Source organism: Kogia breviceps, chromosome 12, assembly GCF_026419965.1.
Source record: "Kogia breviceps isolate mKogBre1 chromosome 12, mKogBre1 haplotype 1, whole genome shotgun sequence".
Taxonomy (NCBI): domain Eukaryota; kingdom Metazoa; phylum Chordata; class Mammalia; order Artiodactyla; family Physeteridae; genus Kogia; species Kogia breviceps.
The window spans coordinates 99,669,258-99,697,030 of NC_081321.1; the positions used below are offsets into that span (position 1 = coordinate 99,669,258).

General features: G+C 50.9%; 1 protein-coding gene and 1 pseudogene across 4 annotated transcripts; both read left to right on the forward strand.

The window, feature by feature from the left end:
• The first annotated feature begins 3,299 nt into the window (after positions 1-3,299).
• TRMU (tRNA mitochondrial 2-thiouridylase) lies at positions 3,300-27,746 on the forward strand. 4 transcript variants are annotated; one of them, XM_059081674.2, is made up of 11 exons: positions 3,300-3,464; positions 7,098-7,263; positions 7,969-8,075; positions 18,156-18,278; positions 21,328-21,500; positions 23,077-23,130; positions 23,215-23,281; positions 24,559-24,659; positions 26,243-26,387; positions 26,718-26,800; positions 27,241-27,738. In XM_059081674.2, the coding sequence occupies exons 1-11, from the start codon at positions 3,383-3,385 to the stop codon at positions 27,403-27,405; spliced, it is 1,266 nt and encodes a 421-aa protein (XP_058937657.2). In that variant the 5' UTR covers positions 3,300-3,382; the 3' UTR covers positions 27,406-27,738. The 4 variants fall into 4 exon arrangements, with proteins under 4 accessions (XP_058937657.2, XP_058937660.2, XP_058937659.1 ...); XM_059081677.2 differs by lacking the exon at positions 26,718-26,800 and having other exon boundaries at positions 27,241-27,739; XM_059081676.2 differs by lacking the exons at positions 3,300-3,464; positions 7,098-7,263; positions 7,969-8,075 and having other exon boundaries at positions 18,162-18,278; positions 21,387-21,500; positions 27,241-27,743.
• LOC131766767 (ornithine decarboxylase pseudogene) lies at positions 8,129-8,844 on the forward strand (annotated as a pseudogene).
• Positions 27,747-27,773: the final 27 nt, after the last annotated feature.

Sequence of the window (27,773 nt, forward strand, 5' to 3'; positions counted from 1 at the left end):
CTTCAGACAGATGGGAGGAGGCCCCCCAGAGTACGCGCTGGATGAAGCGGCGCCTGCCACCCCGTGTGTCACCCCCTTCCCTTCCTGTCTGGGTTTCTGTCTGGCTGCTCGGGCCCGACAAAGCTCTTTTCCTCTCTGGCTCCCGGCCCCTAAGTCCACCACTGGAAGGGAGACCAAGGTGCTTCCAGAGCCCGGGGAGGGGGCCGGCCATTTCTTCTGTACAGCAGTGTCAATGGCCACCAGAGGGCCCACCCGCCTGGGTTTAGAGGTCCAACTTCAGGAGATTTTCACCACATTTCATTAATTTCCTGGTGCAAACGCCTTCACGTTTCACAGCTCTGCCATCCACACATCTTACCTTGCTATTGGCAGACAGCACTTGGGATGTCATTATCATTTACATGGCTGGTCCATCGTGGACCTGGATTATGCACAGCGATTAAAGACCTGGAGCTACCAGGTAGCTAAAACACCGCACGTTTAACTGAAAAGGAGCAGAAGAGAAGTTGCCGATGTGTCAGGTTTCAGCCACTTTGGAGGTGGGTGGCAGCACTCCTGACCCCAGAGCTCTTTGCTGGTCAGGAAGCGACTCTGCCCCAACCCTGCACCAAAGTGCCCCCGGGCAAGGTGGGGTCGCCCACCTTGTCCAAAGTCCAGTGACGTCAGCTGGGCCACGCCACAACCTCGACTAAGTGCTCACCCTTAAATCCACTGAAGGCCAGGCATCCAGATACTGGGTTTACTCATCTCTTCCGGGAAATGCAAGACGGGATGGCGCCCCTTGTTGGATGTTTCCCTGATACCTTCTTCTGTGTCCCCACAGGGGCCCTGTGTCCTCCCCTCCAACCAGGGTGCTTATCCTGCCCGCTCCAGTTGGCGGTTCCTGCTTCTTGTCTCAAGATGGGGGCTTGGGGCCTTCCTCGTTTCACTCAAGACTCTTAAAACTATTCCTGTTCTCAACTAAATGACTTGCCTAATAATTATCCACGTTTAGACATTTATGTCCACTGTTAACTTTTCAAGAAACTGTTAAGAAATTAATGTGATTTTAACGCCAAGCTTTGGTATGTGTGTTATTGGCCAGACTGAAAAACCATCTGCATATGTAGTGCCTTTCCTCTCCTGCTTTTTTCAAGCCGTGGTTCAAATCCTCCCTGAAATCAATTTAGTGAACAGCAGCAGCAGTTTTAAAACAAGACAAACAATAGGTACATGGCACGTTTCAAGGATAAGAGCTGTTTGGAGAGCCGTTCTTTCTTACACTCGTGTAGAGGTTGGTGTGTACCCTGGGCCCCCCTGTAAAATGGAACTGTGGGTGGAAGTAGAAAAAGCTAAGAGTCACTGATTTACAGAGTGCCTGTGTTTTGCACATGTGGGCCGTAGCTGCTGGCATCAAACCAAATCTCACAGTCCCCTGAGCCCTGTGGCGCTCCTGGCCTTGGCACTGCGCACTGACCGCCAGCTCCCTGCTCTCCCTGCTCTCCCGGCCACTCGCCCCGTCAGTCACTGGACCTCCAGCCAGCTCTGCTCTGTCTAGGTGTCCCATGTGGGCCTCTTCCTTTGCTTTCATTTACACGCTCTTCCCTTCCCACACTCTTCTATTAGGCCCAGAAAATATTTCCAGGTTCTATCACCCCAAATCAGCCCCCCTGCCACCCTGTGCCAGGCCCCCATCCCCACCCTCACCCTCAGGCTCGCTCGTTCCTTCAGGAACAGCTGCATCTCCAGGCCCCAATGCACCTCACACACTGAGGCTGACCTGGCAGGCCACTTCATCCTCAGGAAACATGCCACGAGACACAGTCATCAAGTCCTCCGCACTCTTTCTCATCCCCCACGTCCATTCCACCAGCAAGGGCTGTAGATTTACCTCCAAATACGCATCTCTGTCGCCACCATTTCCTTCCCAGACTGTAAGTGGCTCTTTACAGGAAACTGCCCTCAGCAGGAAGCCCCTTTTCCTGTCCCTTTAGCAAACCTATATTGTAACTAACTTTTAAACCAGGCACCCCCATGCTCTACTCATCTCTGGCCCAAGCACACCTTCCACATTTTTTTTTTTTTAAATTTTTGTCTGTGTTGATCTTCGTTGCTGTGCGCGGGCTTTCTCTAGTTGCGGTGAGCGGGGGCCACTCTTTTGTTGCAGTGTGTGTGCTTCTAATTGCGGCGGCTTCTTCTGTTGCTGAGCACAGGCTTTAGGCACGCGGGCTCTAGAGCACAGGCTCAGTAGTTATGGCGCACGGGCTTAGTTGCTCCGTGGCATGTGGGATCTTCCCAGACCAGGGCTTGAACCCGTGTCCCCTGCACTGGCAGGCAATTTGGACTCTTAACCACTGAGCTATCAGGGAAGGCCCTCAAATCTTTTTTTAATCACACAATACCTTGCCTAGCTTATCAGTTCTTTCCGTAAATCAAAGAAGTAGAAATGAAGAATAAGTTACTAACATGACCAGATCTCTTCCCCTGCTTCCCTTTCAGTAATCTCCTGAATAAACCGTGTGAACAAGATACTATCCAGAGGAAGATCACAGGATGGTGACGACTCTGACCGCTCCCCACCTCCCCCCACCCCCGCCCTTCTCAATGATTAACTGAGATCACTTCTCTGTTTCCCTTTGAAAACTCATGGCCGAGAAGAATCTTTGGAGGTGGTTTCTTGGGGACGCTGAGTCCCCCAGGACCTCCCCAGACTGCCGGCATTCTGATTAAAAGCAGCTTTCCTGTCTACCATTTGTGAGTACTGATTTTGTAAGCGGAGAGCAGCAGGTCCCCCTATTCCATAACAAGACGGCTGCTGTCACGGCCTCCCAACCAGGCTCTCAGCTCAGATCCACAGCGCAGCCACGAACATCTTCCTAGAAACGTAACTGTGATCGTGTCGCCCCCGCTCCCGCCTGGTCTGGCCCCACACCCCGTCCCCAGGCCCAGGGCCTTCGTACAGGTCCGGGCCCTCCGCCTGCTAGTCTTCCCTTCCTGCCTAGTTAAGGTAAGGCCTGCGCCCGCTTCCAGAAGAACCCAGCTGGACATCACGCCCTCGGGGCGACCTCACATCCTTCTTTCGTTTACCAGCCTGTTCACAGGGCGCCCGCCTAAGCCACACACGACACACATACACACTGCCGCAACAAACTCCGACTGTCTCGGACAACTGCGCGTGCCAAGAGGGAAGCTGATGGCCTGGCGGGAAGGGGGCGTGGGCGGAGAGCCGGACTCGCCAACTGAAGCCGGGGAGCGGCGGGCCAGGCGGAACTCAGGACGCCGAGAACATGCTTCCGGCCGGGCCTCTTCTGCGAGAGCGCCGCCGAGGGGCGGGACTTCCGGTGGCAGTGGCGGCGGCGGCGGCGGCGGCGGCGGCGGCGGCGAGGAAAGGTGGAAGCGGGCGATGCAGGGGGCGCGGCACGTCGTGTGCGCCGTGTCGGGCGGAGTGGACAGCGCCGTGGCCGCGCTGCTGCTGAAGCGGAGAGGTGAGGTGGCCGAGGGCCCAGACCGCCCCTGAGCGGCCCCTTCTCGAAGAGTCCCGCCCGGTCGTGCGGCGCCCCGGCCCCTCACTCACCCTGTACCTGGGGGTTGGAGAGCGCTCGACCGCAGTGAAGGGGGGGGTCTCCGACTTCCGGGGGCCGCGTTTCTCCCTGGCTCCGAGGTCCTGCGTCCAGGGCGATGGTGGCGGCGTCTGCACTTAGCCTGGGGAGCGCTGACCTCTGCGGGCACAGCAGCCTCCGTGGAGGGCCTTGTCCTTACGACACACGACATGGCCGTCGGGCAACGTGTGCGACAAGTACCGACGGGCGGTCTGCTTATTAAATCGCGTCTGTGGTCTTGGTTCGGTGGATGACAAACTTTTGCGCAAAAGCGCTTGCGTTTCTTCAGGCGACTAACGGGTGCCCCGGGTCGGGAGCTGAGGGGAACTGCCCGTCTGACTTCTCCGTCTGTGTGGCCCTTTCTCATTGTGAGGCCTTGTGCCCCTAGTGACACTTGTGGACCCTCTGCTGTGAGCCGCCTTTCGTGCTTAGGCACTTGCAATGCAGAGTGAGTGCAAGGTTCCTGACCTGGGACGAGTGATGTAAGCGCTCCCTGTCTGTGAAGTGGAGGGAACGCCTGCCTCACAGGGTTACTGGAAGTATTAGATAACATAATTCAAACAGAGACTTAACCCCAGTGCCCAGCACATATTAGGCACTCAGAAAACAGTAGTGGTTATTAGTTCATATTATTAGCACCTGTAGCTGTTGTGAAAGGTGCAATAAAAAGAGTTAAATAGCAGTATAGGCAAAGTGTAGGCATATATAATTGCGAGAAAGGGGGAATCAAAGAATCCCAGAGGTGGTAGTGTTTGAGCTGAGACTTGTCGAACCCAGGTTCATGTGTCCAACGTAGAGTGAGGCTAAACAAACCGAAAGTTCGAGTTTGGAGCAGGGGAAGGTTTATTAGTTGAGGAGGTGCCAACCTGGAAGATGGGAGATCTAGACTCCACAAATCCATGGTTGCGAGACTTGGAGGAGTAGGATATCACTAAGCAAAGATCGGGGAGGAGGAATGCCCTTCTGGCCGTCAGCAGCAGGAGCCGGCTCTGGCCAGAGGGAGGTGGAAGTGAGGCCGGGAGGTGGTGTTTGGGGGCGGAGGCCGGTCCCAGGAGCTCCCGTTCCTTATGTCTCAGCGCTGAAAGAATTCAGCGAGAGGCAAAGTGATAGATAAGAAGGGTTGTATTAGAACAGGACGCTTGTGAGGCTTACAGGCAGCGGGGCGAGAGGGTGCTGTGCCCCGAGAACTTAGTGGATTACAGTTTTAAAATCAGAGGAAAAGTGGGGAGGGGGGAAAAGACCACCTTCTTCCTCATTTTTGAGTAGACGTCAGCCTTCCATCATCAGCTCCTCCACATTGGGTGGGGGAGTTTTCTTGTCCCTACGTGGTCAAGCCAGAAGTGTCCTGGCACACGGAGAATGAGCAAAAAGGCGGTAACATATGCTAAAAATGGTAGGTCATCTCAGGTTTCAGTATAATGTCACCCTTTCCTTATATTTTTGTATTTAGTACACACAGAGGAGTGTGTCCTAGGAATCATTAACTTACTGAGCTCAATGGGCAGGATGTGGGTCTCATGCCAGCATTGTTTTATTGTTTTGGGGCATGTCTCATGCTTCTGTTGCATGGTTTTGTTACTGAGCAAGCCTGCTTGGTTTTATGGTTAAGCAAACCTGCTTTCTTTAGTGATCATTAACTTACAGGGGTCTCCCAGACTTTCTTCTTTACTTACAGTCCCCTAGTGGGACTAACTAATTACCTACTCTGTCCCTTTACTCTGTCCCTATCAGAAGGAGAGGTGGGTGGAGAGGTAGGGTGAGCCCTGGTTATGCAATATGTTCTATTAGGGGCTTTCAGCTGTGTTGGATAGCAGTGCAGAGCCCTTGAAGGGTTCTGACAAGGCTGTGACATGTTTGGGGAGATGTGGCAGGTGGCCCTGGAGAGACTAGATATGTTAGTTTACTACTTCAGGAAGGTAAGCTCTCCTTCCCAGAATCCAGACTGTACAGCTTCATATTCCAGCTTCCTTGGGTTTTGCTCCTCCGTGGGAGAAGCTGATGAACGTAGCAAAGAAAAAGCCGGGTCCTCTCCACTCGGCATCGGGGTTTTTCCCAGTCTTGTTGGACGTGTGTGTTCTGTCACGTGCCTCCTGGAAAGTTAAGGACTGGCAGGGTGCTGTGGTCCCGTCCTGGAGCGCCAGAGCCCGTGCCCATGTAAGTGGGCCACATCTCCAGGAGAAAGATGAGCAGGCAGATCAGGCTATAGAAGAAGGGGTTTTTAAAGCTCTGGATGTGAGTTGTGTGTTTGTTCTGGTTAAGCTCTGGTTCTCTGCTGGGCACTGCTAGGCGCTGGGGACACGTGGGTGTACGAGACACAGCTCCACGTTTCAGTGAGCTACAGGGAGCATGGACGGGAACCACTGGCCCCTAGTGTGGTGTGCACTACAAGAGAAGCAGAGTCACGTGGTTTGGGAAGCAGAGGAGGGAGGGCCTATTACCCGCTGGGATGGGGGGGTGGTCTTCTAATGTGACCTTCTAGTATTGGGCAAAGCTGTGTCACTGAATCTCTGTTCTTTGGAGTACTGTATTAAACCTTTTACGGTCAAATGCCCTGTCTTTCATTACATTGAGCCTACCCAAAAAACAGATTTCTCATATGTGGTAGACACCTATGTAGTCCTAAAGTTGGTCTTTCCAATATTTGGTTGGGTACTTTGTAAGCAACAGAAAAGGGAGAAAACAGTCTCAAAATATACAGATAGGGCTTCCCTGGTGGCGCATTGGTTGAGAATCTGCCTGCCAATGCAGGGGACGCGGGTTCGTGCCCTGGTCTGGGAAGATCCCACGTGCCGCGGAGCGGCTATGCCCGTGAGCCATGGCCGCTGAGCCTGCGCGTCCGGAGCCTGTGCTCCGCAACGGGAGAGGCCACAACTGTGAGAGGCCCGTGTACCACAAAAAAAAAAAAAAAAAAAAAAAAAAAAAAAAAAAATATATATATATATATATATATATATATATATATATATACACACACACACAGATAGTACAGCCCTTACAATAAAGTAGCCAAAATTTTAAATGTCTTTATGTCTGATGACTTAGAATCTAATTCTTAGGTGGTAAATGGAAACAACTTTTGAAATGAGTTTACTTTTCTGATAGCTGAATGGTGGTTTTTATTTGTTTCGAAAAATTGTTTTGAATTTCTGCTCTTCTTTCATTCAGTCACACGTTGGCCACGCCTCTCTATGTGCTTGGCATTGTGCGTGGGAGCGCGAAGATGAAAAAATGCCGTCTTGTTCATACCTTGGGGACGCAGGCAGTCAGTACAGCCCCACAGCGTATGGTGATGATGGAGGCCTTTACGAAGTGCAGGGGGAGGGCCCGGGTGGGAGCATCAGCCGCAGAGTCAGGAACAGTTTGCACTAACATGTGGTCAGAGCACGGAAGGCCATGTGGCAAAGGGGGGTCTGCCAGGCACCCGTGCACAGAGGCCCAGGAGAGCTCAGGAGTCACTGCTTTTTCCACCCAAGGTTGATTTCGTGTACTCTCTTTGATTTGTCCTTCGCCCCTCCCCAGGTTACCAGGTGACAGGGGTGTTTATGAAGAACTGGGACTCGCTGGATGAGCATGGGGTTTGCGTGGCTGACAGAGACTGCGAAGATGCCTACAGAGTTTGCCAGATCCTCGACATCCCCTTCCATCAAGTGTCCTACGTGAAGGAGTATTGGAATGACGTGTTCAGGTGGGCGCCGTTCCCGGCGCAGAGGGCTTCCCAAGGGCGGGACTGATGTAGTCAGCCGGGCCGATGGCGTGTAGCCAGCACTTTCTGTTTGGGCGGTGGTGCTGAAGATTATGTGTGGGAGCCCTCAGCCGCCCTCAGGCAGTCTGTGTTAGAGGCCAGGCCTGCATCCCAGAGCGCCCCTAGCCCTTGTTCCTGTTACTGTGCCACCTGCCAGAAGTCTCTTTAATGCCTCTGCTAAATTAGTATGAGGGAGCTAAGGCTGAGGTCTCCCGCGGAAGGCGGGCTCTGACGGGTCCCTGAGGACAAATCCACTGCGCAGCAGATGTCAGGCTGAAGAGGCAGCTGGGCTGCTGGTTAGACAGATACCTGGACCGGGGTCTTGGGAGGGGGCCCTGGAACCTGCACTTGAGCACGCGCTTCAGGTGATTCTGATGGAGGGGTCCTTTGGGTCTTATTTTGGGAAATGGTGCCATGGGGCCTGGTACCTGGTGAGTGTAGGTTCAGATGGAAAGTGCAGCTGTCTTTAAATAGATATTTGATGAAAATATTGAAAATGGCTCTATACTGAAGCTCTTCTGTTTTGCAGAAAATTATAGTTTTGGTAAGACAGGGAGAAACTCTACATTAAGCAAGTAATTTAGCTGATTTATTTTTCCATAGAGTGTCTCACACTTAGAAGTGAAAAGTCTTTTTCTTTTATTCCAGTGATTTTTTAAATGAATATGAAAAAGGAAGAACTCCCAATCCTGATATACTCTGCAACAAGCATATCAAATTCAGTTGTTTTTTTAATTATGCTGTGGATAATCTTGGTAAGTAATTTGGATTATCTTCATTTGTCTTTTTAAAAATCATAAGATTTCCGGGAGCTGAGGTTGGTTTCAACATGTATCTGTTTGATATTGGTGGTGGCTTTTCTGGATCTGAGGATGTAAAGCTTAAATTTGAAGAGATCACCCCAGCCTTGGACAAGTATTTATCATTAGACTCCAGAGTGAGAATCATAGCTGAGCCAGGCGGATACTATGTTGCATCAGCTTTCAAGCTCACAGTTAATATCGTTGCAAAACAACCTCACATTAGAGGAGCAGACAGGCTCTGATCTGATGATGAAGATGAGTCGAGTGAACAGACCTTTATGTGTTACGTGAATGATGGAGTATATGGATCTTTCAGCTGCATCATTTATGACCATGCACACTTGAAGCCCCTTCTGCAGAAGAGCCCCAAACCGGATGGGAAGTATTATCCATCCAGCATCTGGAGGCCGACCTATGATGACCTCGATCGCATTGTTGAGCACTGTAACTTGCCCGAGATGCATATGGGGGGTTGGATGCTCTTTGAAAACATGGATGCTCACGCTGTCGCTGCTGCTTCCACTTTCGGTGGATTCCAGGGGCTGACCATCTACTATGTGATGTCAGGGCCCACGTGGCAACTGATGCAGCAAATCCAGAACCACAACTTCCTACCCAGATTAGAGGAGCAGGATGGTGGCACTGTGCCTGTGTCCTGTGCTTGGGAGAGTAGAATGAAGGTCACCCAGCAATCTGTGCTGCAACTTGTATTGATGTGTAGACACCATTCTCGTAGCTGTTAACTGTGAGTTTAGCTTGAATTAAGGGTTTGGGGGGAACTTTTGTGAGTGTGTGTGTGTGGTACGCAGGCCTCTCACTGTTGTGGCCCCTCCTGTTGCGGAGCACAGGCTCCGGACGCACAGAATCAGAGGCCATGGCTCACGGGCCCAGCTGCTCCGCGGCATGTGGGAACCTCCCAGACCGGGGCACGAACCTGTGTCCCCTGCATTGGCAGGCGGACCCTCAACCACTGCACCACCAGGGAAGCCCTTACCTGTGTTCCTATGGAAACTATTGCAATATTTGTTCTATATGGATTTTTATTCACTTCTCAAACATGCCACTAAAGAGTGCCCCTCGACTGCTGAGCAAATGTTTGTAACTTGTGCAATGGCAGGCAGAAAGGACCAGAAGCTTAGTGTTGAGACCTGTTTTAAAAAATAATAAAGTATCTTGAAATTTAAAAAGGAGAGTATCATAAGATTTTCAGAGAAAGCCAGAAGTCAAAACCTTGTAAGCAGTTTCATCTTGCAGAAGGAAAGGAAGCAGTGAAAACAATAGTATTTTGTATTTCACTGGAGAAGGAAGACCTCTCTGGCGATGCACAAATGATAGGATCCCCGGGGGGAGAGAGTGCGTTTTTGTCACGGGCCACACAGCTGTAAGGACCAGCACAGTGGATTTCAGAACCAACCTGAGAAAACCCTGAGGAAAGAAGTGTTGGATCACTGGCGAGAGTTAAAAGGTGAGGCCCCCAGACCCTGCCTGCAGGTCTGGCTTTGCTCGAAGCAGCTCTAGTTCCAGATGTGGTTATATTTAGCAGAAGTTTCAGGAGCCCTAATTCAGAGCTTAAGAAACTCGGCATTTAGTTTCTTATTAGTCATCCTTTTTGCTGGTCCTATTGAGACCTTTTCTCTTGCTTTAAAAGCAGGTGTCTGCTTTGTCTCGGAAACGGATCTGAGTCTGTAGCTGATTATGGGTCCTGGGTCTATTTCGTTTCTCTGGTTTGGAGCCATGTCTTGGTGGCCTGTTCTGAAAGCCCGTTTCTGCTCAAGGTCCTGCCACTGACAGCTTGCCTGCGGATTTTGTCTGTTCCCAGCTTTCTGCCTTCTCATTCCCGTCTGCCTGGTGGGACATCCCTATTCCTGTTTGTTGAACCCCCTGCTGCTGACCTGCTTACTTAGGCTCCTTGTGGTGTCTGTTGCTGTGCTTTTGTGAATTCAGGTTCTTTTTCTTGTCCCCTGCTGTCAGGGCCACCATAATGAGCTTCTGGGGTTCTGGATGCTGGTCTTACACATTGTTCTGGCCCATTGCAGCTCACCCTGCCACATCCGGCCATGTGCCAAGACATGCTGTGTGCCAGTGGCCCAGTGGGGTCACGGGACCACTGGCCACTCTGTCCTGTGAGCACTTTGCAATGACTTAAAAGGGGACAGAGTCGGCTTGCCAACCCGATGTGCAAGTGACCTGCTGCTGAGACGACAATGATGAAAAGTCGGTTCATGGAGTTAGGTTATTTTTTACTAAAAACACCCATGAATTGAAGTCCTAACAAATTTGAATGCTGGGCTAACACCAATAACATGAAATTGAGTAGAGATAAATGCAAAGTTTGCTACCTAGGTTCAGTAATTAAATCTCCTGGTACAGGATTGGGAGTCAATCTAGGACCTCGAGGGGCCTCGAGCTGACTGTGAGCCTGCAGTCCGGCATCAAAGCCAGTGCAGCACAAGTTTGCCTTGTGGTCAGGACATCCGAGGAAGGGGGAGGGGTCCGCTGGGGTCCACACTGGGCAGCGTACGTCTAGTGGCTGCATTTAGTTCCAGTTTACTCGGGAAGAAGAGCGACAGGCTCATGGAGCGTGAGTTGGTTTTGATTTTGAGAGTGTGGGAAATACTCCATCTGACGATACTTTGGGGCCCTCATAGCACGCAAGTGTGTGACTCAGGATCCCATTCTAGCATGGGACCCCAGAGGCCAGAGCTGGGGTGCGCAGGAGAAAGATTTCACTCGGGGGAGGCACAAACAGCTCTTCACGGGGAATGATGCTTGCCTTTTTAGAGCTTGAAGCTCCTTGTCACCTTAGCTTTTCAGGGAGCCCCTAGGTGGCCATCTGTTAGGGATGCTTTGGAAGAATTCCTGCAGTAAATGTTTCTGAGTCTGAAGTTACTGTGTGAACAGTACAACACAGAATAAAAATACTCGAAACCTAGACTTCTGAAATCTTAGGGCTTCTCAAAAGAATCCTACATTTTTGCAGTGTAACTGGTGGTTCTTTAAGGAAATAAAGTGGGGTTTTTTTCTCTATTAGAAAATCAATCAAGATTTAATAATGTGTTCCTAAATGTGCATTTTCAAGTAGTTAATATGCAGCAGTTAATTCTTACTGTGTCTTTTGTTTTACACTGATCTACTTTGGTTGGTTAAGTACTGAATCAGTTTTGCTGCACCTTCCTGGAAAAGTCTCTTGCAATACGAAATGTCTGAAATTTTCACACAGTGCAAAGGTTATGGATTAATTTGTGCATTTGTGTTCTCTCACTTTTTTGCATTATGTGGAAAGAAGAAATTGACTATGCTGGATGGTCCTTTACTGTTATAAAAATAATATGTATTTATTAAAGAAAATTTAAAACTCAGAAGAGTAAAAAAGATAAGGGAAATTGTCACCTATAATTTCACCTCCCAGAATCAAAGGAAGAGACTTTCTGATATTTGTCTTCATTTTTTCCTGTACATTAAAAAAAGTAGAGTCATAAACTTTTTTTCCCTACTGAACAATATCATATCCCATTAAAAATTCTGTGTGAAGTGGCACTGTTACTATGGCAATGGCACTTTAATTTACTTCATATTCTCCTGGTGTTGAATGTTTCAGTTGTTTTCAGTTTTTCCTTAGTGTAAGAACCACTGAAATTACCTTTTTGTACTTAAATCTTTGTGTGCATATCTGAATTTTTCCTTAAGCTAGAATGAATGGATAGATACTAACTTTAGAAAGACTCTTAGAGATACAGTGAAATCTTGTAGCAAGATTATATCAATTTAGAGACTTAAAGGCTATTTGTTTAATGGAATTTCAGGTGTGCCTCTATTCCCGGGGATTTGGGTGTTTGGGAGTGGGGCAGGTAATCTGCACAGACTGCCTGGTGTGAGACCTGGCGTTTGTCTGCTGCTTGGTGCACCCTGGGCTCAGACTTGCCAAGGCCAGCAAGTGCAAGTCTAAAATTTGATCCTCGGGACTTCCCTGGCAGTCCAGTGGTTAAGACTCGTGCTTCCACTGCAGGGGGTGCGGGTTCAATCCCGGGTCAGGGAACTAAGATCCCACATGCTGTGTGGCACAACCAAAAATGTTTTTTAAATAAAAATTTTAAAAATAAGGGTAGGGTTTCCCTGGTGGTGCAGTGGTTGAGAGTCCGCCTGCCGATGCAGGGGACACGGGTTCATGCCCCGGTCTGGGAGGATACCACATGCTGCAGAGTGGCTGGGCCTGTGAGCCATGGCCGCTGAGCCTGCACTCCACAACAAGAGAGGCCACAATGATGAGAGGCCCACGTACCACAAAAAAAAAAATTAAAAAAAAAATTAGGGTGGGGCTAATGGCGGACTCCGGGAGGGCTCACGCCAAGGAGTACTTCCCAGAACTTCTGCTGCCAGTTTCCTTGTCCTTGTGGTAAGCCATAGCTGCCCCCTGCCTCTGAAGGAGACCCTCCAACACTAGCAGACTGAGCTCTGCCCACCATCAGTCCCTCCCATCAGGAAGCTTGCACAAGCCTCTGGGATAGCCTCATCCACCAGAGGGCAGACAGCAGAAGCAAGAAGAAATACAATCCTGCAGCCTGTGGAACAAAAACCACATTCACAGAAAGAAAGACAAAATGAAAAGGCAGAGGGCTATGTACAAGATGAGGAACGAGATAAAACCCCAGAAAAACAAATAAATGAAGTAGAGATAGGCAACCTTCCAGAAAAATAATTCAGAACAATGATAGTGAAGGTGACCCAGGACCTCGGAAAAAAAATGGAGGCAAAGATCGAGAAAATGCAAGAAATGTGTAACAAGGACCCAGAAGAATTAAAGAACAAACAAACAGAGATGGATAATACAATAACTGAAATGAAAAATACACTAGAAGGAATCAATGGCAGAATAACTGAGGCAGAAGAACGGATAAGTGACCTGGAAGACAGAATGGTGGAATTCACTGCCATGGAACAGAATAAAGAAAAAAGAATGAAGAGAAATGAAGCCTAAGAGACCTCTGGGACAACATTAAATGCAACAACATTCACATTATAGGGGTCCCAGAAGGAGAAGAGAGAGAGAAAGGACCTGAGAAAATATTTGAAGAGGTTATAGTCGAAAACTTCTCTAACATGGGAAAGGAAATAGCCATCCAAGTCCAGGAAGCACAGAGAGTCCCAGGCAGGATAAACCCCAGGAGAAACACGCCAAGATATATAGTCATCAAACTGACAAAAATTGAAGACAAATTATTAAAAGCAGCAAGGGAAAAATGACAAATAACATACAAGGGAACTCATATAAGGTTAACAGCTGAATTCTCAGCAGAAACTCTACCAGCCAGAAGGGAGTGGCATGATATATTTAAAGTGGTGAAAGAGAAGAACCTACGACCAAGATTACTCTACCCACGAAGAATCTCATTCAGATTCGACAGAGAAATCAAAAGCTTTACAGACAAGCAAAAGCTAAGAGAATTCAGCACCACCAAACCTGCTATACAACAAATGCTAAAGAAACTTCTCTAAGTGGGAAACACCAGAGAAGAAAAGGACCTACAAAAACAAACCCATAACAATTTAAACAAATGGTAATAGGAACATATATATCGATAATTACCTTAAATGTGAATGGATTAAATGCTCCAACCAAAAGACACGGGCTCACTCAATAGCTACAAAAACAAGACCCATATATATGCTATCTACAAGAGACCCACTTCAGACTTAGGGACACGTATAGACTGAAAGTGAGGGGATGGAAAAAGAGATTGATGCAAATGGGAATCAAAAGAAAGCTGGAGTAGCAATACTCATATCAGATATAATAGACTTTAAAGAATGTTGCAAGAGACAAGGAAGGACACCACATAATGATCAAGGGATCAATCCAAGAAGAAGATATAGCAGTTACAAATATATATGCACCCAACATAGGAGCACCTCAATACATAAGGCAGATGCTAACAGCTATAAAAGAGGAAATCGACAGGAACCCAAGAATAGTGGGGGACTTTAACACCTCAATTATACCAATGGACGTATCATCCAAGCAGAAAATTACTAAGGAAACACAAGCTTTAAATGACACAATAGACCAGATAGATTTAATTGATATTTATAGGACATTCCATCTGAAAACAGCAGATTACACTTTCTTCTCAAGTGCACATGAAACATTCTGCAGGATAGATAACATCTTGGGTCACAAATCAAGCCTCAGTAAATTAAAAAAAACTGAAATCATATCAAGCATCTTTTCTGACCACAGTGCTATGAGATTAGAAATAAATTACAGGGGAAAAAAAGTAAAAAATACAAACACATGGAGGCTAAACAGTACGTTACTAAATAACCAAGAGATCACTGAAGAAATCAAAGGGGAAATCAAAAAATACCTAGAGACAAATGACATGGAAAACACAACGATCCAAAACCTGTGGGATGCAGCAAAAGCAGTTCTAAGAGGGAAGTTTATAGCAATACAGTCCTACCTCAAGAAACAAGAAAAAGCTCAAATAGACAATCTAACCTTACACCTAAAGCAACTAGAGAAAGAAGAACAAACAAAACCCCAAGTTAGTAGAAGGAAGGAAATCATAAATTTCAGAGCAGAAATAAATAAATAGAAACAAAGAAAACAATAGCAAAGATCAATAAAACTAAAAGCTTGTTCTTTGAGAAGATAAACAAAATTGATAAACCTTTAGGCAGACTCATGAAGAAAAGAGGGAGAGGACACAAATCAATAAAATCAGAAGTGAAAAAGGAGAAGTTAAAATGGACACTGTGGAAATACAAAGTATCCTAAGAGACTACTGCCAGCAGCTCTATGCCAATAAAATGGACAACCGGGAAGAAATGGACAAATTCTTAGAAAGGTATAACCTTCCAAGACTGAACCAGGAGGAAATAGAATATATGAACAGACCAATCACAAGTAATGAAATTGAAACTATGATTAAAAATCTTCCAACAAACAAAAGTCCAGGACCAGATGGCTTCACAGGTGAATTCTATAAAACATTTAGAGAAGAGCTAACACCCATCCTTCTCAAACTCTTCCAAAAAATTGCAGAGGAAGGAACACTCCCAAACTCATTCTACGAGGCCACCACCACCCTGATACCAAAACCAGACAAAGATACTACAAAAAAAGAAAATTACAGACCAATATCAGTGATGAATACAGATGCAAAAATCCTCAACAAAATACTAGCAAACAGAATCCAACAACACATTAAAAGGATCATACACCATGATCAAATGGGATTTATCCCAGGGATGCAAGGATTCTTCAGTATACACAAATCAACCAATGTGATACATCATATTAACAAATTGAAGAATAAGACCATATGGTCATCTCAAGAGATGCAGAAAAAGCTTTTGACAAAATTCAACACCCACTTATGATAAAAACTCTCCAGAAAGTGGGCATAGAGTGAACCTACCTCAACATAATAAAGGCCATATATGACAAATCCACAGCAAACATCATTCTCAATGGTGAAAAACTGAAAACATTTCCTCTAAGATCAGGAACAAGACAAGGATGTCCACTCTCGCCACTATTATTCAACATAGTTTTGGAAGTCCTAGCCATGGCAATCAGAGAAGAAAAAAATAAAAGGAATACAAATTGGAAAAGAAGAAGTAAAACTGTCACTGTTTGCAGATGACATGATACTATACATAGATAATCCTAAAGATGCCACCAGAAAACTAGTAGAGCTACTCAATGAATTCAGTAAGGTTGTAGGATACAAAATTAATACACAGAAATCTCTTGCATTCCTATACACTAATGATGAAAAATCTAAAGAGAAGTTAAGGACACAGTCCCATTCACCATTGCAACATAAAGAATAAAATACCTAGGAATAAACCTACCTAAGGAGGTGAAAAACCTGTACTCAGAAAACTATAAAGCACTGATGAAAGAAATCAAAGATGACACAAACAGATGGAGAGATATACCATGCTCTTGGATTGGAAGAATCAATATTGTTAAAATGACTATACTACCCAAAGCAATCTACAGATTCAGTGCAATCCCTATCAAATTACCAATGGCATTTTTTACAGAACTAGAACAAAAAAATCTTAAAATTTGTATGGAGACACAAAAGACCTCAAATAGCCAAAGCAATCTCAAGGGGAAAAAAAAGGAGCTGTAGGAATCAGGTTCCCTGACTTCAGACTATACTGCAAAGCTACAGTAATCAAGGCAATATGGTACTGGCACAAAAACAGAAATATAGATCAATGGAACAGGATAGAAACCCCAGAGATAAACCCATACACCTGTGGTCAGCTAATCTTTGACAAAGAAGGCAAGGATATACAATGGAGAAAAGACAGTCTCTTCAATAAGCGTGCTGGGAAAACTGGACAGCTACATGTAAAAGAATGAAATTAGAACACTCCCTAACACCATACACAAAAATAAAAAGGATTAAAGATCTAAATGTAAGACCGGACACTATAAAACTCTTAGAGCAAAACATAGGAAGAACACAATATGACATAAATCACAGCAAGATCTTTTTTGACCTACCTCCTAGAGTAATGGAAATAAAAACAAAAGTAAACAAATGGGACCTAATGAAACTTAAAAGCTTTTGCACCGCAAAGGAAACTATAAACAAGACGGAAAGAGAACCCTCAAAATGGGAGAAAATATTTGCAAATGAATTGATGGACAAAGGATTAATCTCCAAAATATATAAGCAGCTCATGCAGCTCAATATTAAAAATACAAACAACCCAGTCAAAAAATGGGCAGAAGACCTAAATAGTCATTCGTCCAAAGAAGACATACAGATGGCCAAGAAGTACATGAAAAGCTGCTCAACATCACTAATCATCAGAGAAATGCAAATCGAAACTACAATGAGTTTATCGCCTCACACTGGTTAGAATGGGCATCATCAGAAAATCTAGAAACAACAAATGCTGGAGAGGGTGTGCAGAAAAGGGAACCCTCTTGCGCTGTCGGTGGGAATGTAAATTGATACAGCCACTATGGAGAACAGTATGGAGGTTCCTTAAAAAACTAAAAATATAATTACCATATGGCCCAGCAATCCCACCACTGGGCATATAACCAGAGAAAACCATAATTCAAAAAGACACATGCACCCCAATGTTCATTGCAGCACTATTTACAATAGCCAGGTCATGGAAGCAACTTAAATACCCATCAGCAGACGAATGGATAAAGAAGATGTGGTACATATATACAAGAAAATATTACTCAGCTATAAAAAGGAATGAAATTGGGTCATTTGTAGACATGGATGGACTAGTGGCTGTCATACAGAGTGAAGTAAGTCTGAAAGAAAGAGAAAAACAAATATCGTATGTTAACGCATATATGTGGAATCTAGAAAATGATACTGATGAACTGGTTTGCAGGGCAGAAGTAGAGACACAGATTTAGAGAACAAAAGTATGGACACCAAGAGGAGAAAGAGGCAGGGGGTGGTGGTGGTGGTGGTGGGATGAATTGGGAGATTGGGCTTGACATATATACACTAATATGTATAAAATAGATAACTAATAAGAACCTGCTATATAAAAAATAAATAATTAAAAAAAAAAAATCTCTGGAGATTTCCCTGGTGGCTCAGTGATTAAGAATCTGCCTGGCAATGCAGGGGACACATGTTCGATCCCTGATCCGGGAAGATCCCACATGCCACGGAGCAACTAAGCCCGTTGAGCCTGTGCTCTAGAGCCTGTGAGTCACAACTGCTGAGCCTGCGTGCCACAACTACTGAAGCCCGCCAGCCTAGAGCCCATGCTCCGCAACAAGAGAAGCCACCGCAATGAGAAGCCTATGCACCTCAGTGAAGAGTAGCCCCTGATCGCCGCTACCAGAGAAAGCCCGCGCGCAGCAATGAATACCCAGCGCAGCCAAAAAATTAACAAAACAGAATGTCAGTTGTATTAAAGTATTTGACAGTCAGGATAGACATCTGTACTACAAAATTGAAATTTAAAAAAAAAATTTAAAATAAAAATAAACAAAATCTGATCCTCGTGTTTTTAAAAACCTCCCAGGAGCAGATGCAGTCGCTACGGGTCACTATGCAAGAACGTCCCTGGAAGATGAAGAGGTCTTTCAGCAGAAGCACGTTAGGAGGCCAGAAGGACTTTTCAGAAATCGATTTGAAATTAGAAATGGTGAGTAAACGTGCCTGGGCCAGAGCTTAATTATTTCTGAATGAGGTAAAATATTTTGAAGAATGACAGTGAGTTGTTTGAGCACACCTGCACGACTTCTCTCCGTGTGTTCCAAACTAGCTCGTTGGTTTTGGTTTCCTCTTCGAAAAAGGACAGTTACCGAGAGGGTCGTTTTCCCCAAGGGCCTGTGATTGGTACCAGGAGGAGGCTCAGGCAGGTGCCCGGGCCAGGGCTGCTGGGAAACTGAAGCCGTAATTCATAACCCAGTTCTGGGAGGAGACGCACGACAATAATAATTGGAGTGTAACAGGCCCTGATTCTTACCCTCGAGTTTTTGAGGCCTTGAGATTGAGGTGTACTTCAGTGTGACATGAGTGCTGGGACCTGACATGGCACAGGCCTGGCAGCCGGGCTTGTAACTGTGCTTACGAAGATTACATATATAAATTAGCTGATCAGTGTCAAAGCGAGCAAAGTTCCGTCTGTCTAGAAAATGCCAGGCGGTCACCTGGAAAGCTGCTGGCTTGTCCTGGTGTACATCTGCATGTAGAACAGAGGAATTTGCATTATTATTAAGTGAAAGACAAGATGGGGCTCGGAGCCATGTTTCTGCTGGCAGTTTCCACTGCTGCAGGCCCGTGGGGGAGTTGGCATTTCTCCGCGTCTGGCCTGCCCTGGCCGCCTCATGCCCACCGCCTCCCTCCCCGCACCCCTCTTGGCTGTGCCAGCACGCGGGTTCTCTGGTTCTGTTTCTCAGATGAGGAAACTGAAGCTTGGCTGCACTCGCCAACCGGGGTGCCTCGGGTTGGGGGGCTGGATCCCAGCTGGGTCTGTTCAGCTCCGCCGTCCCTGGTCGTTGCGCCGTCCTCTGTGTCATCCGGCCGGATCCTCCCTGTTTTCCTTCTCTCTCCTCCAGAGATAACCTTACTGGCAGGGCCCAGACAGGGACACCGCCTACCTGATGTTGGAAAGGCCTCTTGCTGCTGCCTGCAGGGTGCTGGGCCGTCTGTGTTCCCTGTGGGGACGTGTATATGTGTGTGTGTGTCTGTCTGTCTGTGTGTCTGTGTGGCGGGGGGGCACGACGTGTGGGGAGAGGTGACCACTTCCCTCCCGGGTGCTGCCTTCACACTCCTGGGCAACCCTCACCAGAAAACCCTCCATATCAGGAGGACATGGCTTTGACTGCCCGGCCCTGCCGCCTGGGGACTCCATGGTGGAATTTGCCCAGTGAACGTAGGTCTAAGGGGCCTGAGTAGATGAAGGATTTGCTTCCATGTCACATAGCCATCCCCGCTTACCTCTTAGAAAATGTGGCGCCTTACAGAGCTTTCTGGGCCTTTTTGACAGGCCGAAGGCACTCAGACCTCTGACTGCATTGGCGTGTGCTTTGTTCTGTGTAGCTATTTTAATAATACCACAGTGTCTTTGTTCTCTGTGTGCGTTTTAGGCACCTAGAGATTTTTATTTTGCTCTGACTCAGTTGCCCTGGAGACCTGGTCTTGGGCCTCCTGGCCTGGGTCCCTGGGGAGAGTGCACAGTGGCAGCGGAGTCCAGCCTGCGCTCCGATCCCTGGCCCTGGGCCAGGCTGGACGTCCTCACCCATCCCCGTGGCAGGTGGCACCGCGGCCGACCCGGAGGAACGAAGGTGTGAATGCGGCTCCAGGCACAGGCGGACCATCGCCTAGCAGGCATCCCTCTCCGTGGTTTCGGGTTCCTGCTTCCTTTCTTAAAAATCATAGATTTTGAGTTTGTTTTAAAGTAACCCAGAACTTGGAGAAATTGCAAATTGCTCCCCGTATTCTGAGGCTTTTATCTGCATTTAGACTGTTTAAGTTTAGTTTTGAAACACAAAAGAGCCTTCGGCAAATGAGTCTGCTGCCTACCTGATGACTGGTTGACTGAACTCGGTTTTTCACTTTCACTTGATTTTTTTGTTTTGTACATAAAGTGATGGAATAGAAACCAGGCGGTTGAGCTCAGTTTCCAGCTCTGTGCTTCTCTCCCCGCACCATTGTGGGCAGTCACTTTAATTATCTGAGCCTCAGTTTCCTCATCTGAAAATGGGGATGATTCTATGAGAATCAACTTTGAGGTCACGGGTAGAAAACATTAGCTACGCAGAGAGCACGTTACACACGTGACTGGGCTGAGCGGCAGTTGGGCTGTTTGTGCCCTTGGCAATGGGGGTGAGCTGTGGGTGTGACCTGCCCAGGCTTTGCTTAGCCCTGGGTGTGAGTCACGTGGAAAGAATCCGGAACACTGGTGTCACGTTCAGTTTCCTCCGTTGGTCGTTGAGCTGCAGAGTGGGGGGACCCAGCGTTTGCGGTCACGGAAGGTCTGTAACAGCAGGCAGGACCGAGGGACCCCGAGACGGAGCCGGGCCTTGTTCTCTGAACCGCATCCCGTGGCCAGGGTCAGTCACAGCTCTGCACTGTTGCTGTCCGGCCGGGAGCGGGTGTTTACAATGAACAGAACTTTAGAGAGACTGCAGAGGAGCAGCTGACGGATGTCAGCTCGAACCATAAAAAAGCCCACTGTGACCAACTGGGGATCACGTTAGAAGCCGGCGCCGCTGGGGGGCGTGGCTGGCGTCCGAGCAGGGTCCCTGAGAGCAGCCACGTTGCAAACACATCCTGTGGTTATTAGCAAACAGCACAGCTGACGCCATTTCAGCAGGATTTTCTGTACGTTATCTCGTCCAGTTTTCCCAGATGTGGCTGAGTTTGTTTTTTTCTTAATACTTCATAACATTTTTGTCGTGTGATATTTAATCTTTGCAGCTATAGTCTAACATATGAACTGGAATAAATGGCCTTATCACATAAACTCTACCGTATGCGTATTTTTTTCAATAGTAGGTCAGTTAGTGATGAGAATTTTTCTTACCTTAACCACGGCAGTTCTCTTTTCTGGAAGTCTTCTGTTGAGTATTGATCTTTGTTTCTGCCAGGCCAGGGGTAATCCATCACAGTAAACAGAAGGGCATTATTAAAAGCAAAGTATGATTATTTTTATTCCTGCAACATCTTTTGTTCTTTACTCTTGGCAGCGGTAAAACTTCTCCAAGCAGCTGACAGCTTTAAAGACCAGACCTTCTTTCTCAGCCAGGTTCCCCAGGATGCTCTGAGGAGAGCCCTCTTCCCCCTGGGGGGATTAACGAAAGAGTTTGTAAAGAAAATAGCTGCTGAGAATAGACTTCATCATGTGCTTCAGAAAAAAGAGGTAGGATTGAGGGGCGTGTGTGCTCCCAGCCTGGGGTCCTGCACCACCTGCCCTGCCCGGGATCTGGCATCGGGCGAGGAGCCCGTCATGCATGTGGTGGGAGGGGCTGGGTCCTTCAGAAAGCAGCAGAGAAGGGACCTCTCCCTCCCGGCCGTGGCTCGGCCCCCCGGGCGTGGCAGCTCTTTGGGCGGCTGGGCGGCTGGCTGGGCTGCTGTCGGCTCAGCTGCCAGGTGACAGCAAGACAGTGCGGACCGGGCCCCGAGAGCCCCGTCGGCGCACAGGTCTCTGTTTCCGTCCGCGCGTCAGCACGGCCTCGTCAGGGTCTTCTTTGCGCCAGGCAGGCACTGCACCACTGGCCTCTGAGGACACGGGGAGGAGCGCAGTTCCATCCCTGCCTTCAGGGAGCTTATGTCGGGGGGGCAGACAGGCAAACCTACCGTTGTAAGCTCTGAGAGGAGGCGTCCCCGAGAGAAGGCGTCCCCGAGAGGAGGCGTCCCTGAGAGAAGGTGTAGGGTCCGGGGAGAGAAAATGCCACGGGCTCTGATCTGGATTCGGGGGCAGAGACAGACGCCAGGAAAGGCCTCCAAGGAAAGTCTGTTTGTCCTCGGACCTCAGGGTGAATGGGGTTTAGTGTCACGTAGACGGTCGGGGAAGAGGCTGTGCAAAGGCCCCGAGCCTGGCGCAGTGGTGGAGTTGAGGTGAAGCCAGTGCGGTGGGCGCCTGGCGCTAGAGGGTGGGGTGCAGTGTGCGAGCGGTCCCAGCGGGCTCGGCAGACCCTGGGGTGGTCAGTCTAAGCAGAGGCTGTTTTGGGTCGAGGCGGCCTTAGCTGCAGCCGCTGCTTCACGTCTGTCCTGGGGACGGGCACAGCTGTGCTTTTGACAGCAAGTCACTGTCCCCAGGGAAGCCAGGCCTGTGCCCGTGCGTCCACCCGTACCATCTCTGCTCATGTCTCCACCTGTTTGGTTTCTGGGTTGACTGGTAGGAGCTGAGGGAGCCGCCCTCATAGGACCCGCGTTCTAGGGGGACACAGGCCAGCGCGTAAGCGAGGAGGCCGAACGATGAGCGCGGGACGGCGAGCCTGTTCCCGCTAGGCCTTCCCGCGTGCTAGGCACGTCCCCTGGAGGAAAGGCTCTCCTTCCTCAGGTCCTCCCGCGACTCTTCACCTCGTGGCCTGCCTGCACCTCCTGCTTCTGCTCTGGTCCCTGTCTCTGCCCTGAGACTCACCGGCAGTGGCCTGAGGGCTTAAGCAGCTTTAGTCTTCTTTCCTGGGCGGCTGGTCTGAGGGTCTGCTGTGCGGGGCCAGACCCTGCTGGGGGTGGAGGTGGCACCGCTTACTTAGCCGCCAAGGTCCATGTCTGGGGCCTGAAATAAGCCCCTGAGGTCTGTTTGTGGCTGTGACTGGTGTGTGTGGTGCTGGAGAAGGGAAGCCAGGCCCCTGACCCGGGGGTGGGGCGGCTCGGGGCACGTGAGGCCCCGAGAGGCCCCGTGTGCCCCCCGCCCCTGCCCAGGCTCTCCAGGTGGAGTGCAGGACCCCACCCGGCCGTTCGTCTCACGGTCGGCCTTCCTTTCATTTCAGAGCATGGGTGTCTGTTTCATTGGTAAAAGAAATTTTGAAAATTTCATCCTTCAGGTGAGTGGTTTTTGATGCAAAAGGATGGAGCCACGTTTCTGCTGTAGACCTGGATCCGTTAGTAATGAAACGTTTGTTTTCTAGTATTTACAGCCTCGACCTGGTAAATTTATTTCTATAGAAGACAATAAAGTTCTGGGAACGCATAAAGGTGAGATGCAACCCTGGGCTGCTTTTTATCCTGAGCTCCTTGAGGCGTGGGGCAAGTTTGAGCTCTGGCAATGTAGACGAGATGCTTCCGGGGTGTGGGTGGCGCCAGGGAAGGTGGGAGTGGCTCTGACGGGGTGTTTGCGATTTGAGACGTGGGCTCCTTTTAAGCATCGCAGCCGATGACAGAGGATGACAGAGGATGCCGTCTGGTTCAGAAGCCTCACCCTCTGAGTTGCGTATTAAGTCCCCGTGAATAGACTAATTTTTTCATTACATATAGAGGATACCAGACTACAGAAAAACTCCACTGGAGGGAAGGAGTTAGGTTGACTTAAGAGCACGAGTTTCATGATTTAGGACGCCGTGAAGAGTTGGGACCAGAAGGTGGCCCTCCTGGCCGGAGCGCTGCACCCCGGGTGCTGCTCCCTCATTTGCAGACGCTGCTGGGGGTCGGGGCACCCTGAGCCTGCCCTGAGCCGGCGTGGGGAGGACGGGTCAGGTGCGAGAGTTCACAGCCCAGGTGGGAGGACAGAGGCGGGCTTGGTCAACGGTGGGTCTGTGCCCTTGGGGCCTGATGACAGACGAGACTTGGTCCAGGGTGGGTCTGACCTGCCGGGAGTTCGAGGGCTGGGGCTCAGACATGGACACTCCCAAGGGGCTTGTTCCTTGGAGACCCTCCCCTCTGTGTGCGCTGGACGGCTTCCCCTTCCTGGTGCTGTTGGAGGGAGCAGGCCTTAGGCGTCACGGGCTCCCAGAGAGCTGAGTGTTCCCGAGGGAGGACGTGCCGGCCCTGCTGGGGACAACTTGCAGGACGCTCGCAGCCTGTCCCGGCAGGAGGCTGCCAGGGCACGCAGGGGAGTGGAGCGCTAAGCTTGGGGCTGGTTCCCCCGCGGGGCTGGGGGCTGGGGGAGGCGTGGCCTAGCCGGCTGGCCTTGTGATATTTGTGGTGGGGGTGAGGGTGCACAGAGAAACCGGGGCAGCCTGGTGTCCTGGCCCCGAGGCGGTTAGTACACGGGGGCTCAGCAAGAGGGGCTCGTGGCTTCAGGCGGGGCACTTGGCCCACGTTCTAAAGGAGTGATCCCTGCCCCAGGTGGGTCAGGGGGCCGCACAGCTGGAACGGCTCCTCGTGGGGTGGGAGGTACAGCCTAATAAGCCAGGCTGCCCAGGGGGTCCACAGGGGGAGCCTCCTGCCTGCTGCCTCCCAGCCTCCTCCCCATCCCGAGGGTGGGACGTTTGCGATGGGGCCCCTCCCACCTCACTGAGGAACTGTTTCCACAGGTTGGTTCCTATATACTTTGGGCCAGAGAGCCAACATAGGTGGCTTACGGGAGCCCTGGTACGTGGTGGAGAAGGACAGCACAAGGGGCGACGTGCTCGTGGTGAGTCGGGCGGTGAGGTGACGGAGGCCTGGTTATGGCCGAGCCCACGGTGCTGAGCCGGGCAGGGCGAGGGGTCAGCAGGGCAGCTGCGATCGGGAGCGTCCTTGCCTTTCCTCTGCACCCTCCTGGGATTGGCCCAGGTACCAGAGGGGTTTCGTTTACGGTGCTTACTAGGCTCTTACTGTATGCTGGTCACATTATTAACCATCACATCAGTCCCCGTAAATAGATGTATTCCTCCGACTTTACAAGACTCAGAGATTAAGTAACACGGGAAGGTCCCTTGGAGAGGAGGTGGCTCAGTGCCCGGGATGGGGCCTGCACACCGAGGGCTCCAGCGATTCACCGTTGAACAGATGGGGTGCAGAGCCGGGACCAACCTAGGCCGTCTGCCACAGTGGGGCTCTGGGCCACTGGGACCCAGGGCTGTGTCCCCAGGCTCTAGAGCAGGACTTCACAAAGGGGGCATGTTTGCCCTGCTCCCCTCCCTGGGACATTTGGCAGGGTCTGGGGACATTTTCAGTGTCATGGCATGGGGGAGGGAGGAGGGGAGCAGGTGCTGCTGGTGTCTAGGGGGTGAAGCCAGGGAGCCCCGTCCCCTACACAGTGATCCGGCCCCAAATCTCAGCAGTGCCGAGGCTGAGCCTCCTGGCTCTACGCGCGCTCTGTCCCGGAGCGGGGGGACCCTACCTTAGACGCGGGCAGAGGGGCCAGCAGGCCTCTGGGACATCACCGCCCAGAAGAGCCCTGGGTGCAAGGACCTGGATGGTGATTCTGGTCCAGCATGAGTTAAAGGGTCTTTAGTGTAAAGTTTAGCTGTCTTTTTTTTTTTTTTTAAATGTTTTTTCGGTACGTGGGCCTCCCACTGCTGTGGCCTCTCCCGTTGCAGAGCACAGGCTCCGGACGCGCAGGCCCAGCGGCCACGGCTTACGGGCCCAGCTGCTCGGCATGTGGGATCTTCCCAGACCGGGGCACGAACCCGTGTCCCCTGCATCGGCAGGCGGATTCTCAACCATTGCGCCACCAGGGAAGCCCTAGCTGCCTCTTTTGCTTTGAGAAATGACATCCACCGACACTTGTCCCCTGTGTGGGTCTCCTTATCTACTTAGAGCCCAAGGGCCCTGGACTTGATGCCCTTGGTCCTGCCTCAGAGGAGGCCTGCTAAGTCCTAGGAGGCCAGGTGCATGGAGGCCTAGGAGGCCTGTCCCAGCCACTTGGGGCTTGGTGGGATCCCTGTGGCGACGTGGCTACCCCGTGTGCCTCTGGCACTGGGCCGCCGGGTTGTGGCGGGGGCAGGGTGAACCTCCGGTAGGAGAGGTCATGGGGTTGGATCGCACGCTCCTCTGCTGTTTGCTGAGTGTGACTGTGATGAGTGACTTTCCCTCTCGTGCCTCAGTTTCCTCATCTGCAAAGTGGGGTAGAAAGGCTCCAGGGATAAGCGCATGAATTTCCACGTGTCAGCGTGGATTTCAGTGAGTGTTCACTGTTACCATCATTATTAATGAAGTGCGGCGAGGGGACTTTGGGGCAGGACCCGCTGCTGAGGGCTCCAGGGTGTCACGTCCTCGCGTTCCGCTCCGCAGGCCCCCCGGACAGACCACCCGGCCCTGTACAGGGACCTGCTGCGGACCGGCCGCGTGCACTGGGTGGCTGAGGAGCCGCCCGCAGCCCTGGTCCGCGACAAGATGATGGAGTGCCACTTCCGGTTCCGCCACCAGATGGCGCTAGGTGACTGAGCGGGGATCCCCGGGTGAGGCCAGAGTTAGGACAGGCTATTCGACCTGGGCCGGGGCCCCCACTGTTCAGATTGTATAACGTGCAGACCTCCTTGCTTAGCCTCCTTTGTCCGTGACACAGCGTCGGTCTCTGGAAGAGGGCAGGTTGCCGGGGCGGGAGGGATTGAGGGGCCCGGCCTGGCGGCGCTGAGCCCCTCTGGCTATTGCCCCGAGCTTCCTTTGTCCTCGCTGCCTGCTCCTTCCTCCCCGGGGGCCCGAGGCCTAGGGCTGAGCACACGTGGCAAGGCCAGCGCCCCCTCCAAGGGTCCTCCTCTTCCCCCAGTGCCCTGCGTGCTGACCCTCAATCAAGACGGCACTGTGTGGGTGACGGCCGTGAAGGCTGTGCGGGCTCTCGCCCTGGGACAGGTGAGTGGGGGGCGCGCCGTGGCAGGCGGGTTGGGGTCTCAGCCCCAAGTCTGTGCCTGCTTTCGCCCCGGAACCCGGCCCTCCCCAGCACCCTGTCTGGCCGCGCAGAGGAGCAGGCTTCGTGCTCTGGAAGGACGGCACTTCCTCCTGACCAGAGCAGCTGGTCTCCGGGGGGCGCTGAGGAGCAGAGGGGCTCACACAGCCCGCGAGGGTGGGCGCACAGCCAGCCCTGCAGCTGCGAGGCCTGGCTCTTGCACGGCTAGTGGGAGCGCCGCCTGCCTTGCCCTGGCCCGCCTCTGGTCTGGGCCCCGGGGACAAGGACAGAAGAGGGAGAGGCAGAGCACTGCCCCTCCCCAGCCCCAGGTCCGGGCTCCTGGCTGCACTGTGGACACCGGGACGCCGGGTGGCACGGCAGGTGACGCGGCCTCTCTCCTCTGCAGTTCGCTGTGTTCTACAAAGGGGGCGAGTGCCTGGGCAGTGGGGAGATCCTGCGCCTGGGGCCGTCCGCCTACGCACTCCTGAAGGGCAGGAGCAGGCCCGGTGTGGCCGTGGAGGGCTCCAGCAGCGGCCGCGGTGACAGCCCGCGCCGGGAGCCCACGCCCTGACGGAGGCCGAGCGGCTGCCGCGGAGCTCACGGGAGGAGACGCGGAGGAGCGGCGCCGGGGGCGGGGCCGCCAGGGGCTCGGCCACCGCTGCCCGCACCCGCTGCCCCGGTCCCGGCCCGGCCGGCCAAGCTTCCGGGCCATTTCAGAGCCAGGGGGAGCCCGTCCTTCTCTGCTCGCTGGCTGGCGGGTCTGTCCCAAGTGCCCCACGGGTGGAGTTCCTCTTTCGCACCCCTTAGAGGGCTTCCCCTCTGGGGGCACGCGAAGGGGACCTGTGGGGGGGGGGTGGGCTGCAGGGGCAGTCCCCAATAAAAACTCTGTCCGAGGTGTGGATTCTGATGGCTTCCAGTGGGGTGGGGCCTGGGTGGGCC

Excerpts from the sequence above, each read along its gene's own strand:
- TRMU (XM_059081674.2), top strand. The coding sequence starts at position 3,383 with ATGCAGGGGGCGCGGCACGTCGTGTGCGCCGTGTCGGGCGGAGTGGAC. Across the intron at positions 7,264-7,968 it reads TATTGGAATGACGTGTTCAG|TGATTTTTTAAATGAATATG; the intron begins GTGGGCGCCGTT and ends CTTTTATTCCAG. Across the intron at positions 8,076-18,155 it reads TTATGCTGTGGATAATCTTG|GAGCAGATGCAGTCGCTACG; the intron begins GTAAGTAATTTG and ends AAAACCTCCCAG.